Consider the following 15,475-nt stretch of genomic DNA (forward strand, 5'->3'; position numbering starts at 1 on the left):
CCGTTCTGGAGATACGATCTTAAAACCAAGGACATCTTTCCGACTTTGACTAACTTTTTAAAGCTCATATTGGAGTAAAATTCAATAGATACGTTCAGCAGATACAAAGAGTGCAAAAAAAAAAATACCATGAAAAGTGTCGTGCACTTGTCAGTGACAGAAACACCATTCTTTGTCTCATAAGAAAACGGAAGTTATTTATGACTCGACCGTAGATTTAAATTTATTTATTTATATTTGAAAAAAAAAAAACAGAAACAAATCTTTACGATTAACTTGAAAAATGTTTATTTTAAAATACGCGTGTAGTATAATTTAAATTTCAACAAGTTCGAATGTTCGAATAAAATATATTTTTGCATCAATTATAGATAATATTTAGATTTGTGGATGAAAAATAAAAAGAAATGATTGAGAAAAACAAAGAAATAAAAACAGAAAAAAATGTATACAAAACTAGTGACAAATATCGCTAAAATTTACAGTAGTGATTCTTTAATACCAAAAATAAACTGGTTTTTTCCCCGAAATTTACATACACACCCAACTAGGACATCAAACGACATTGGGTTTTTTTTCTACTATTTTTATCCTACTAATTGGCGAGAAAATAAAACTATTTGTTATTCATGTTTGTCAATGTGAATAAAATGTTATATTAAAAAATATAAAATTCAACATGTGTACAAATATATATATATATATATATATATAAGTTTAAAAGAGATCATTTCCAATCATAAGTATAGATTTATAGTTATATAAAAATAAGTTATGGCTCATAATAATTTAAATGTTAGATCTTATTATAAAAGTTGTTTCATTTGCTTGTCAATTTTAATGTCGAGTAAATAAATCTATCGATGTGAATGAGATCATTTTAATTCTTACAGAAATAAAATAATCGATAAATGAGAAAATAAATGACCCACACGTGTGTGTATCGAATGTTTGTATTAAAATTAAAATTTAATTATATAAAAATAAAATAGAAAATATTTAAATTATTTTTTATTCAATATGATTCTCAATAAATGGATATTTATAAATTACTAAATGATATATAAATCACTCTAAGATGCTTATATAATGAGACGATCTCTCTTCCAACAGATATAACCTAAGATCAGCTATTTTTATATTTGATTATTTAATTCTTCCGAAATATTAATTAATGTCTCTGATTCTGAAATTTATTCGAATAAGTAACATTTGATACGTTAGCGAAATTCGTAATATGATTATTTATATAATCGTTTAATGATATAAACGTGAATTATTCAAAATTAGAAATCTTTCTTTATTAATTTTATTCATTTATTGAAATAAATTTTTGCGTTTATTTTCTTTTAATAAAAAAAAAAAATAAATAAATAAATGCAAGACATCTTGGTATCCTTCTTTCGGTCATTACACAGATCTTTTTTCTCATATCGTCATAGATAATTTTAATAGAAACTCTAGTTACTATTTACTTCATCTTTAATCGAAGTTAAAACGATAATTTAAGTTGAATTCACCGTAGGATAATTTGGTGTCAACATAATGAATAGACATCAAAGATAATTATTATCTTTTATACTGATGAAAATTTGTAATTTCAACATGAATTATAATAAGAAAGATGATTCAGTTAGATTGGGTTAGTGTGAGTAAGATATATTTTTTTTGTTCCTTTTTTATCTTGTCAAGATTACATTTGATCTATCTTTAAATTCTTTTCATTCGTGTGCAATAAAATGTTTTTCATCATTAAGGTCACTCATAGTTTTTGTTCAATCAAATAGAAAAGAAAAAAAAATCTCTTTCCGAGATTTTATATTTATAAATAATGTTATTTTAAATCTTATTAAATCTTATAACTTTAACATTTCATAATCGATTTAATCTCGAATAAAATCGACGATATTTTATTGTTCGACGAACCTTGTCTTTCTTTGACCTCAATTAAATTTCAAATAAAAATCATTTGATTTTCATGCGAAAAAAAGAACTATAAGAAACTAAAAGACACGTAAAGGTGAAACACATGGTTATTTAATTCACCATAAATTCGAACAGCAAGTAATTTAAGGGGATTGCGTCATCTTATAGAAACAAATTGTGTTCAATCATTTCATCCCTGAGAAATCAAAAACAAAAAAAAACAAATTAACAAAATTCATCAACCAGTTTTTTCAAGTTCACTTTCTTCTTAGGAATTTATAATTATTATATTCAAGGTCGATTAATAAAGATTTAACCTATTTTTTGTTATTATCGAAAAATGTAAGCAAAAGACATTGAATTGTTAATATTGGTTAAAAAATAATTCCTATTACAGGAATTTTATTCACGGGGAAAAATATTATGATTACATGTAAAAGTATATTTACCAGAGATGCTAACGAATGTGTAAGTATCGTAAAATATTATACTTTTGTTATGTATATATAAACTTGTATAAAGAATAGTATACTCTTGCTAAAATTTCTTTATAAAATAAATAAACTTTCATTTATTATTCAAGGTTGAAAGGTGGATTGTCAAGTTTTAGTCATTAGTGCAATCGAAATCAATTAAAGGACAATTTATTTAGAAAAAATTATGTAAAATGTTAAACGAAGCCTTAATTTAATCGACAAGGTATTGGCCTTGTTTCTTTTACTAATATCTTGTATCTTTCTTTTCTCTTTTTCTTGCAACATTGAAAGTTAATAATCTAGAACACTATTTCGTAACTTAGACTATATTATAAACGATACCAATCTGTATGTTTTAAGGATTCATCAAATGTATTTAAAAAAAAAAAAAAAAGTACAAAATATCGACTATGATTGATCAATTGAATGATCATATTTGTAAAAGTAAAAAGCCTATAAAATTATTCGCATAAATAAAAAATTAATGAAAACCAGTCTAACAAGACTCAAAGTTGAAAGTATCGGTGAGTTATTTCTTTTTATATTCGATTAAAATGTCTTTTTAAGATTAAATGATAAGTTTCTTTGATCTCTTATCGATGCTATTTCTTACAAAATATAAACAATTTGTAAATAAATATATATTTAATACAGATTTTTCTTAAATTTTTCTTTTATAACGAAACACTTCACATAACCTGCAAAATTTGATTGTGAAATTTGTAAAATACAAATTATTTTACAGATTGGATTGATAATAAATAAAATGTGTACAGTTAATAAAACAAGACAATATATTTAACGTAGAATTTTCTTAAATTTTTCTCTTATAACGAAATACCTAGCATAACCTTAAAAATTTGATTGAAATTTGTTAAATAAAAATTATATTACAGATTAGTTTGATAATAAATAAAGTGTGTGCAGTTAAGAAAACAAAACAATATATTTGCAACATATTTTTCTTAAATTTTTCTCTTATAACGAAACACTTCACATAACCTTAAAAATATGATGAAAATTTGTAAAATAAAAATTATTGTAGAGATTAGTTTGATAATAAATATAATGTTTGCAGTTAAGGAAACAAAACAAATATTTATTTTCAAATATAAAATAAGTATTTACGGAAATCGTAAAATATAAATTTGTTTACTCAATATTTTTATTGCATTCACTGCGGCATCTTGCTAAATATATCTTGGATATTTTCATTGAATCGATTGAATATTTCATTTTATACAAAATATTTTTAATTATGTTAGAAAACGAAGAAACGTTCTATTTTTTGATAAAACGATAAATATACAAATTAAAATGAAATTAAGGACACATCGTAAAATGATATTTTGCAAGTACGAAACTTCCGCAATCTTTCAGTGAGATAAAATTATCTTATGTTAAATTTTTTAATAGATCGATCTACGTCACCTATTAACAAACAATTCTCTCGTACCTTGAAAATGTTCCTTGAATATTACATAAACAACATGGGGATACAAAACATGACGATCATAACGATTTATGATAAAAACTATGTACACTATAAATACATTCATACTTCATAAGACATGATAGAAAAAATTTACTTACAATTTATAACCTAAAAAAAAAAAAAATAGAAAAATTTTAAATAAAAAAAAATGACACACCTGTACGATATATTTAGCTATCATATCACTGTTTACAAGATTTACAGTCGATATTATGCTTATTCATAATTTTACGCGTGTTCACAAAAGTTGCGTTACTATCGTAAACTTTCACTAACACGATTTTATATCTTCTTTTTACGTTTAACACGAAAAATTAACGAAAAATGATGAAAACGTATTTTAATTGATTTCTTATGATTCAATTAAGTTTAAAATAGAGAAAAAAAATAATAATAATAAGATCTATCTAACGATAGATTCCTTTTTGAAATAATTAAATGCAAAAGAACATTTTGAAATTAAATAAAAAAAAGAACAACTGAATTACGACATACATTTATGGAAAAATTACCACATAAGTCATAGGGTATTACCCACCATTATTCACTCATTTTACGAAACACTAAAAGCAAAAGTAAATTTTATTTTAAAAACTCGACTCGTAATTAAACATAACCTGTCAAAATCTTGTATTAATTCTTATTGTTTAACTAAAAAGTAATTTGTATATTATATAATAATAAGGACTAGTAAAATTTCGAGTGGTTATTAACTCATGTAAGGAGTAGCCTGTAAGATTACTTAACTAAGACTAACGTCATGTAATAGGTGACGAGGACATTTCGTTTCGAAGCAGGGTCGAGTTCGTCAGAATATGTGCGTAATGTTCACAAATCTAAGAGCACTGGGTTTGGTTACACTAAACGGATGCTGACTGGAAAGACCGAGGGACAGTGAAAGTGATCTTTAAAAAAATGTTTGAGGAGTAACCGGTCGAGTTGCGTTTACTTGAAAGAAAACAAAAATAACGCAGAAGAGAATGGAGAAGTCTTTTATTCTGTTAAAGAAATCGTTTGGTCATATGTTAATGAATTATAATCCTTCTTAAGTAAGTATTGCAATACTTGGTAAAAACCTATTTCAAACTGTTTATGTTAAATGAGAAAGATTTGGTAACATTTAAATAGAAAATAACATTGCTACATATTTGTTATAATAAAACTTTGTATATTTTGTTTAAAGATTATTTAGTTACAATTATGTTTAGTTTTTCTTTTTTTTTTTTTTTCATTTATCATATATAGAATCTTTGAAATTTAAGTTTAATTATAAACTCTGGCTTTTTTTTTTTTTTTTATATGCAATCGTTCGAGCGTCTAAAAACAACACAAATCATAAACAGTTCCGTAACATTTCATTACAAGTTTTCTTTTACGTCCTTCTTTTATTATTAGTATTTTTTGTTTTCTTTCTCATATCTACATTTACTACCGTCATTACGTCCTCGGTTTGACATTCGCCACGAAAAGAAAGAGAGAAAAAACAAACGTAATTCTTAGAAATATCCTTTGCAGATCAGACATGTTAAAAGTAAAGTGGTAGTTCTGACGCGAGTTCTTTTTTTTTTTTTTATTATTGATGAAATGAAATGATAAAAAAAAAACCAATGTAATTATCATCAAAGGATTCATACACACGAACAAACAAACAAACAAACAAACAAACAAGAAAGTTAATTACTTTACGATAGGATAATTAAAATTTATGAAATAAAAAACAAAACGGAAGATGATGAATGATTTATAGAAATGTCTAAGTTTTAATGATGATAACGAAATAATGAAAATAAACAAAACAAATGGTTGACAAAAATGACGCGAAAGTGAACTTTATCGTATCAAATTATTCATAATTATTTATTTATTATAGAGAGTAGAGAAATTATACTATAGTGTAACTGGAATGTTAAATGAGAAAGCAACTTGCACAGTTGTGAATGCAGTGGGATAATGAAGTACACATATATATATATATATATAAGAAATATGAACTGGGAAGTGTAAGGTAGGAAAGTTCTACGGGAAGTGATTGTAAATTGAAAAAAAAAAAAAAAGTCATCGATAGAAAATAAAATCTCCGGTTTGTGCGAATATATGACGATTAATAAACTCGTAACTAAACCTCCACGAGTATATTTTATTTTTATTTTTAATCAACTTTTAACTTTCGCATTTAAAAAAAAAAAAAAATAATTTATTCAAAGACGAGATGATAAAAGTGTTAATTTATAAAATGTAAATGAATTTAAACATAATAAAAAATTATTGATAACTCATTGGCTAAGATGTTTTATCGTTAATATTAATGTGTCAGGAATTAAAGAAAAAGTTGTTGCTAACATAAAACGAGGAAGTATTTATATTTCTGATTTACGACGAAAGAGAGAGAGAGAGAGAGAGAGAAAGAGAAGTGACATTTAAAAAAAATCTAAAAAAGAAATAATAATTAAGTGTAATGCCAGACATTACGAAGAACAATACACGCCTACTCACTTGTAACTTAAAAAAAAAAAAAAAAAAAAAAAACACTTGACGTCAAGGAAAATAGATAATAAAGTTAAATGATAATGAATCGATTATTTAATCGTTGTACGTGTGAGAATTTTCTTTTAAAATATACGCACTAATTTAAATAGCATAAACGTTTTTAATGAAAAAGAAGAAAAAGAAGGAAATCAACCGATAATTTTCATCGATATAAAATGTCTTTCAAATCAATGAACGAACGAAATCGAGATTGCAATTTCTCTTAAAAGCGATCTCTCGTAGAAGAGAAACGAAGATATTTAGTAAAAGAAGAAAGTGAACCACACTTACACACTTACACACTTAAATTTATACTTAAAAAAATGTTAAATTTACGCCTACCATGTAATTGAAATAAATAGCTGACTGCATATCTCACGTGTATGACCTATATCTACCACAATACAGGTACTTCTTATAAGAATAACCTCCTATCGAGTTTAACATATATATATATATATAAATACATATGTATATGTTGAACCGATGCAAGTGACTATCGTATTAGAAAGTTTGCTATTGCTGCAAATCTGTTAGATACAGCTGCAAACCAACTTTACCTTCGTCGCCGTCAATATGTCGTCGAACTAGGAGTCATCGTTTAATAGCGCGCTTACAACTTTTTTTACGACGTTTACTTACATTAAAGTAACCCTAACTTCACAAACTACCGGTATTATTTTATTAAGTATGGTAACACACTCATAGGATGTTTTACTAAACCAACATTACGGTTCGTTTATACACACGTCATAACGGTCTAATAATTGCTTCTTGTGGTTGTAATACAACACCACAGTTGACACTTTTAAAGTCCTAGATTAAAAGATAACAGGACATTAATAATTTGGATAAAAATTAATCTATTTTTATGAATGGAAGTTAATAATTATTATTTATTTTGGTTAGTTTCTTTTTTCTTATTTGTGTTAAATGCATTCTATCACGAACGATAATTATTAAGAAAATTTGTAGTTTCATTTAGAACGTTTCATGTCATCTCATATGTTTTCTATGAGTATTAAGTAGGACTATATATATATATATATATATATACATATATATTATATATATGTAATATAATGTATTTATATATAAATTATACTTGTAAATTTGTATTAGTGTTACAAGTATACTAGTAACTTGTACTAGTATATAGAATCTACTATAGACTATAGTATTCTATATACCATAATATACTATATATTATGTAGCTAAACTAAACTAGTATATACTATACTAGTATATAGTATAATATACTATAGTATATTATATGTACTATGATATAGTACTAATATAATATAATAATATAATATAGTACTCGCGTATATTATATATACTATACAATAGTATATTATATATATATTAGTACTTTATATTAATATACTATTTATAGTATATTATTAGTATAGTATAGTACATAGTATATTACTATAGTAATATACTATAGTATTATAAGTAAGATAGTAACTTAGTGTTACTGTTTAACACCAAATAGTAGTGTTATCTACTTATATATATACAGTAGAATTCCTCTCACAAAATACATGCAAAGTTACGAATATATTAAATGAAAAGTATATAAATGTAATGCAGTTTCTTTCTAATAATACACTTTCAATATTATAAACAGTGATCTTTCTAATCCTTTTAATAGAAAAGAAATGATTTGAAAACATTCTCTATTTACGCAAATAAATATAAAAGATTCACCCTATACAATATGAAACTAGAAATCTCTTTCTCCGGTTGTTTGTATTACATTTCCTAAAAGAGTGTCTGTTAAATAAGGTCATGCGAGACGATGTATAAATGATATGGCATTAAGTAGAAAAATGACGATTCGAAAAAGAAAGAGAAAGAAAGAGAAAGAAAGAAAGAGAAAGAAAATAGTAGGCCGGGGTGCAGTAGGCCAGTGGAACAAGTGATAGAGGACAAGTTGACCCACTGAGTTCTTCGTAACGCAACACTAGGATTACGTTTTGCTATCGGCAACATATTTGAAACGTCTATCTGTCGTTTTAAACAACACTCCCGTTAGGAGTAAATGGAATCTTCCTTAAGAGTTTCTCCGTTAACCATGATACCTAGGGAACCTTTGTACTTTACGAAAATACATGGTAATTAAGAAGGAAAAAAACAAGAAAGAAATCAAAGAACCAGTTGTTGTCATCGGTTATCTCGCAATGATTGTTCCTTTTTTATTTTTTTATTCGATTCAAACGATGATCAATATTCAACAAAACAAACGTTCCATGTTCTTAGAATATGTTTACCATGTAAATAAGATAATTAATATTATTCATTTAAAAAAAAAAAAAAAAAAACTGAGTCTAACCGTGTAATTAATTCATACTAAGGCAATCCTATATTCGTCTTATTAGAACTAATGAAAATTTTCGCTCGACCGATTATAATAATAACAGATTAGAACAGAAACAATTCGTAATGGCAATTACGACGATAATTTCATTACTGGTTAGGATTAGAGTCGTTTATACCATTTAAAGCTGTTGTTAAAATACGCCTGCGTAAGTTAGATCGTAATCTTTTGTAATTCAGTATTTCGGAATAGTGTTTTACTTAGTATTTGAGATAATAGAATTTTTTTTATTATTAAAAAGTAAATCTCGTAGAATCAACGTGTACAAGTAAAGAAATTGAAAAAACAAAAGTGAAATGAATATTATTACTCACTGTGTTTTAATTTGCCACCTCGGGAAATCAGCAAGGACAAGGGTGTTGGCACTCTTTCAGAACAAACACCATTCTTTTGATCAGGTTTTATACCAAGAAGTGCATTCCTTCCAACTTTCATATATTGCCTTCCCATCGTTTTAGGAGACCCATCTCCAAATAACGACGTTATAAATTTCATCTTTGTTGTCTATCCTTCCAGATGAGAAAAGAGAACTTTTTTCTTTGTTGTTTTTTTTTTTTCCTTTTGCAATAGGTCGATGAATGAAGAAGAAGAAAACAAAAATAAAGAAGGGAGAATCTTCGATAAAGCTTAGTGCACCTTCAGGAATATATATTTTTTGATAGTTGAATAGGATGGGCCTGATATTCTGTGCTCTATTTATCGAACAATACAATGTAGAAATCGCGTTACAGATAATTCACGATGTGTTATGTTTAGAAAGCACATCTCCTCATGTTACTTCTCCCATCATCGTGTAAGGGTAGAATTTTGTATATTATTTCTCTGCCAAGTTTGAGAACTCATAATAATAATAATAATAATGATAATGATAATAATAATAATATTTCTTTTTTTACTACGATAAAGAAAGTTTTTTATCTTAGGTTAGTTTTTATCTTTAAACACGTTTTATTTCTTTTTAAATGACTTTTTAAATGGGTAGTTGTTAAAATCTTCTAGGAAATTATCAAAAAACAAAATACTTGGCCAGCTCAATATTTTTACGTGTGTGAGTTTAAGTGAACATAATAAAAAATGAGAAAGGAAGGAACAAATTTAAAGGTCGTTGGCAGACAACTCATGGATATCTCTGATCGTAGATCAAAAATTGTTTAAATGAAAGGCAAACTTAAACTTTCACTCTTGGCTATTTCCTTTTCTTTATTTTTCTCCTTTTTCTCCTTCTTCTTCTTCTTCTTGATTATTTTTTATTTTTGCCTTGATCAAACGTGAATCGATTTTGTCCTTGGGCTCCCCCTGCTTGGGATTTACCTAAAACATTTACAAATAAAATTAATAAAAAAAGAAAAGAATAACAAGAAGATCACACGTAAGAGAAAAAACTGGTTATACGGCATTGGTTTCTGAGATTATATTATATATATATATATATACATATATGTAATGTAAATGTGTACTTCGGCGAAAGTTGGCATATTGCAACGGTTCTACGTTCGGGTTATTACATATCTAGAAACGAACCGAGCAAAACGAATGTGAAGCAATTGATAGGAAGAACAAAGTTTGTATTATTAATTTAAAAAAAAATGAAACAAAAAATAAAGCCACCTAAGAATCATATTATTCTTCCATTATTCATATAACTCGTCATATTCATAACACTTTTTTTTTAACGAATCTCTATCACAATAAATAAACAAGGAAGATATGTAAATAAAATACCAGGTTGAAAAATATAAATGTTCATATGATAAAAAGTAGTAAAAATCTATGTTTGACGTTTATCTTTTCATCACGGGTATGGTAAAAAAAAAGTACCTTTTGCGTTTTCATCAATGTCCATATGATTAAGTGTTATTTTTTTATTTTTCTTTTTTATTTCGTAAAGTGCTTCGTCATCCTATACATAGTATCGAAAGATTCATGAATATTCAGATCCGGTTAGAATCATTTTGTGATCTCACTTGTTCTACTTTTGTAAAAACTTCATATACGTCTTTAATTATATGTAATATCACAACTAACAAATAACAAATATAATTTCATTGGAAAGGTAAATAATATATTTATCTTATAATGCAACAAACGTGATAAAAAATAAATTGATCGAAATTAATTTTCAATGTGATTGTCACGTTCTTATTTCATGCAAATCATAATACTCAATACAAATGAAATGATTTCTTATTTGTTTTTCCTTGTTTGTATTTATGTAATCATGTGTTTTGCCAAATGAGACAAAAATGATGAGCATAAAATCAAATGGCTTTTGAACTGATAGCAGAATTATCCTGCGATTTATTTTATGAAACGAATAATCGTTCAAGCATACTTACCAATTCTATCGATAGTAATATAGCTTTTATTATGCTCTGGTTAATGTTAGGATGTTAGGTTATGTTAGGATATATAAATATATGATATATTATGCAGAATATATTTTTTGTAATCCTACGTAATGCACACGAACTAAGAATTATTTACTGTCGATATAATTCACACAAGTTTTTTATAATTAAAATATTTATAATAGAATATAATATTAATATTATTTTATAGGTTATAAATATGTTTAAGAAATTTTATTAATTAATATATCTATAATGGAATAGAATATTAATATTATTTGATAAATTATAAATATATTTAATAAGTTAATATATTAATTAAAATATTTATAAAATAGAATATAATATTAATATTATTTGATAAATTATAAATTTATTTAATATGTTGATATATTAATTTAAATATTTATAAAATAGAATATAATATTAATATTATTTGATAAATAATAAATATATTTAATAAGTTAATATATTAATTAAAATATTTATAAAATAGAATATAATATTAATATTTTTTTATAAGTTAATATATTAATTATAAAATATTTATAAAATAAAATACAATATTAATATTATTTTATAAATTAATATATTAATTATAAAATATCTATAAAATAGAATAAAATATTACTATATTATTTTCTATTAATTTTATATTTTGACAATCTAATTTATTGTTTCAAAATTCTCTATTTTACTTCCTGTTTTATTTTCTTTCTTTGTATTTACTCATTATTCCCGTGTAATTTGACATTCGTACTTTTAATAAATAACACGTTTTTATAAACCAATGGATATTATCATTAATTCTGTCGACGTATTTCACATTTATATATATATATATATATATATACACACACACAAAAACCTAATTAATTCTAAAATCTTTTCTATTTTTCTCAGCTGTTAATTGTTTTATCTTACTAACACATACACATACATATACACAACAAATGTTGAAACTTTTTATACTATTTTCTCAATTATCGATCGATTTATCTTACATATCAACGATCACAAGTAATTATTATCTGAATCATTAATATTACTTTTCCAATAACATAATAAACATACATATCTGACTAATGATTGAAATTTCCATCTCACCTATATTAATTGAAAAAAAAAAAAAAAAAAAAAAAACAACAATTTGTAAATTCTTTACCATTTCGTCAATACAATTCACGTTCCAAATTTTACATTAAATTTCACGTTATTACTTATAATTGGACGATCGTAAAAATATCGGCAAGAGTTTTAAACGAAACGAATGAACAAAAAACACGCTACTCCGAATTCATTGCAAAACTTCGACCAAAAATTATTTCGAATAAAAAAATAAAGTGATTTGCACAATATTTTTCATCAATTAAATTCCTTCGTTCTTTTAATTATTATTATTTAATTATATTAAAAAATGAAGTATCCATAATAACTTCCAAATCGGGTATAAGTTTATCATTTAATCAATTAATAATTATAAATATTTATTTATTTTAATTTAATATTAATTTTATTTCAAGACAATAATTATTTATTTACGATGAAGATGAAGACACACAAAAAAAAACCATTATTTTCTTATTGAAGCCATAGTGTCATTGATTATATGATAATTATTTATGTAAATGTACATATAATTAACCAGTTATTTTAAACAATAATTTACATATTCAGACATGCAAAAAATGTTAGATGGAAAATTATCAAGATCGATTTATTGAGTATTTTCTCTCTCTCTCTCTCTCTCTCTCTCTCTCTCTCTCTCTCTCTCTCTCTAACAACTATATAAACTATAGTCGCAAACAGATTAAATTATTTAAATTTTACTTTACCTTCTTGTTCCACATAAATATATTTATAGCAAAAAATCTTTCTCTGATCTTGTTTATGAATTAATAGTCTAATAATTAATAGGTATTATCAATAATATAATAACACGTGTTGTTCAATAGAATATATTATATATAAACATGTCTAAGTAATTAAGAATAAAAACTAAGATTACCAATGAAATAAAAAACTAATTTAGTACTTTAATATTTTAATGCTTCATCTATCTGCAGTATTTTCTTTTTTTTTTTTTTTGGTGTAAATTTAAAGATATACAAGTAATGGTAATGCAAAATATGATGAAAGAAATGAAACAAGAACCCTGTCTCAATACAATCAAGTTTAAGTTGGGTGTATTATTTCTTGCATTCACACGCACATCTATGAAAAAATTAACGAACCTTAAAAAAAATGTAAAAAAAAAAAAAAATAAAAAAGATGATGTCTTTATTGAACTATATAAATTACTCGATAATAATTATTTTATATACTAAATTATTGATTTCAATGAAACATAAAAGTATATGTTTTATTTATTTAGATAAAACATATATATATATTTAAGTTAAGTTAATAATGTTATTAATATTATAATGTAAGCAGGTAAATGTTTGGTTACATTTAACATTTACTTTTTTAATTTGGAATCCTGTCTTTTACTCACTTGTTAATAGCAATGTACAATTACTCTATTGTTTGAAGAAAAATTATTAAAAGTCACCAAATTGACATATCACGACAACTATTATTATCTAACTTCCTATGCAATTATTCTTCTACACAATCTCGAATAACGGTTATCAAAGAATAATAATAAAAAAAAAAAACAAAAAAAAAAACAAAAAAAACTAGAAAAAACGGAATCTGAATAATTTTCACTGTGTTCAAATTTTTGTTTGTCTATGAATATGTATTAAGTTTCATTCATAAATATGAAATACATTACTAACAAAATTCATGATGTTTTAAACCGTTATAAAATAAAAATTGTTCTTAATTGAATATTAAAATATTATTAAGGATTATTAATATAATTTTAAATAATTATTACGAAAATATAATTTGTCAATTTGGAAGAAAAAAATAACAGACAAAGATGAATACACGTTTGTTGCAATTCAAGACAACTAAACCATTTGAACTTCGGTTATGATCGATACATACTGTTACACAATCAAAAGTTATATTTTTTAAGAACGTTTGCCATTTTAAATGAAATATGTATTTCGATAAATAATAACTTCATATATCTAATCATTAAACCATTATTCTTTATAATGTTATATACAAAAATTATATTAATTTATTAATTTAATGTTTAATATCAAATAATTGAATATAATTAATTTTAAACGTATAAAAATTTTTTATATTATTATATATTATAATAGGTAATTTTAATTATTAATAATTAAGTTTTTTAAATATATTATTATTATATTAAATTTTAATATAATTTATATTATATTAAAATAAATAATTAAAAATATTAAGTTTAATATAATATAATCATTATTATACTATATATATTAAATTATTATATATTATAATATTTGGAGAAGATATTGGAGTCGAGATACAACATGTGGTACAAGACGGTGGTTGCGGAAGGGTTGCCAGGATATTGGGTAGGAAAGTGGAGTGAAGAGAGAAAAAGAAGAGTGGCGAGATTTAGATTGGGGAATGAGATGAGGGAAGGGAGATACTGGGAAGAGGAGGAGAAGAAAAAATGTAGGGTGTGTGGTTGGGAGAGAGAGACATGGGAGCACGTGTTGGAGGGCTGCAGTAGAGCGGTCGGGGAGGAGGACGGGAGAGGAGTGGAAGAGAGGATCAAGGAAATTTTGGATGAGAGTGGAAAGGGGGAGGAGTGGATGAAGAGGATTGGGAGCATGAGAGAGAAGAAGGAGAGGCAAGGAGGGGAAGAAGGGAGGAAGAAGTGGAGGTTTGGAACGGGTGAAGGGGGAGGGGAAGAAGAGGAAGTGAGGGAGAGGGTAGTGTTAAGTTAGGTTAAGGAGATAATTGTCAAAGGAGTGCAACCCTTCGGGGACGCAGTAAAATATCTATCTATCTATCTATATTATAATATTTTAATTATATATTATATAATATTATAATATAAATTAATAATTAATATATTATAATAATAAATTTTAATTATTAATAATTAGGTTTTGTAAATTTATTAATATTATATTAAAATAAATAATTAAATATATTAAATTTAATTATTATAATAAATAATATAATATATAATAATTAATATATTATTTTAAATTATTATAAATAATAATAATAATTATTATTATTATTATATATTATATATTTGATTTATTTTTAATGAATTTATATGGTTGTTTATATTTTTTTCTGTAACATGATAATGGGTAATGACTGGAGTACCATGACGTATAACTCAATACCATACAAAATCATCCAAGGTCAAGATTTACAAGATAAATAATAAATTTACTTTTTGTACATTTCATTA

The 15,475-nt window shown here is 24.7% G+C and overlaps 1 protein-coding gene across 1 annotated transcript in view; it reads right to left on the minus strand.

Moving 5' to 3' along the window:
* The window catches only part of dsb (scavenger receptor class B member debris buster), a 29,576-nt gene that overhangs the window by 9,058 nt on the left and 5,043 nt on the right, over positions 1–15,475 (minus strand). Inside the window, 1 exon segment of the mRNA XM_015315876.2 lies at positions 9,121–10,117. Coding sequence (XP_015171362.2) covers positions 9,121–9,301 — 181 coding nt within the window. The 5' untranslated portion in view covers positions 9,302–10,117.

The sequence above is a fragment of the Polistes dominula genome, unplaced genomic scaffold, assembly GCF_049000335.1.
Source record: "Polistes dominula isolate Pdom_NZ unplaced genomic scaffold, Pdom_raw_medaka contig_25, whole genome shotgun sequence".
Lineage (NCBI taxonomy): Eukaryota > Metazoa > Arthropoda > Insecta > Hymenoptera > Vespidae > Polistes > Polistes dominula.